Here is a 416-nt window from a genome sequence, read left to right on the forward strand (position 1 = left end):
TACAAAACCCTTGACAGTCTAGAGCAAACCATAAAGCAGCTAGAGAACACCATTTGCGAAATGGCACCGAAGTCTTCGGAAGAGCCTGAAATATTGTTGCACCCTGGAACTCAGGACAATAGGACTGAAGAGAGTCCAGGGCACTCAGAGAAAGGACTTTCTCCCAAAATCTTGGTTCCAAGGTCGACTTTTGCCAGTAAAGGTCCTGGTCTACGAAAGAAGACAAAACCACAGCTCCTTCCTCGGCCTGCCATCATACCAACTACTGGGGTCTCAGTCACACCAGTTCCCACCCAGCAGGTCTCTCTCTAGCTCCTACTACCTTAGCAAAGACTATGGGTCTGTCCCTCTCCTCTTGTTCACAACAGTTCCACCCTATCCAGTGACTTCTGAAGATCCTTAGCCTTTCCTGCAGT

General features: G+C 48.8%; 1 protein-coding gene across 1 annotated transcript in view; it reads left to right on the top strand.

The window, feature by feature from the left end:
* LOC107589979 (sickle tail protein) overlaps nt 1-416 on the top strand; it is a 110,209-nt gene that overhangs the window by 106,632 nt on the left and 3,161 nt on the right. Inside the window, 1 exon segment of the mRNA XM_016278571.1 lies at nt 4-382. Within this exon segment, the coding sequence (XP_016134057.1) occupies nt 4-382 (379 nt within the window).

This window comes from Sinocyclocheilus grahami, unplaced genomic scaffold, assembly GCF_001515645.1.
Source record: "Sinocyclocheilus grahami isolate Dianchi unplaced genomic scaffold, SAMN03320097.WGS_v1.1 scaffold122.1, whole genome shotgun sequence".
NCBI classification, from domain to species: Eukaryota; Metazoa; Chordata; class Actinopteri; order Cypriniformes; family Cyprinidae; genus Sinocyclocheilus; species Sinocyclocheilus grahami.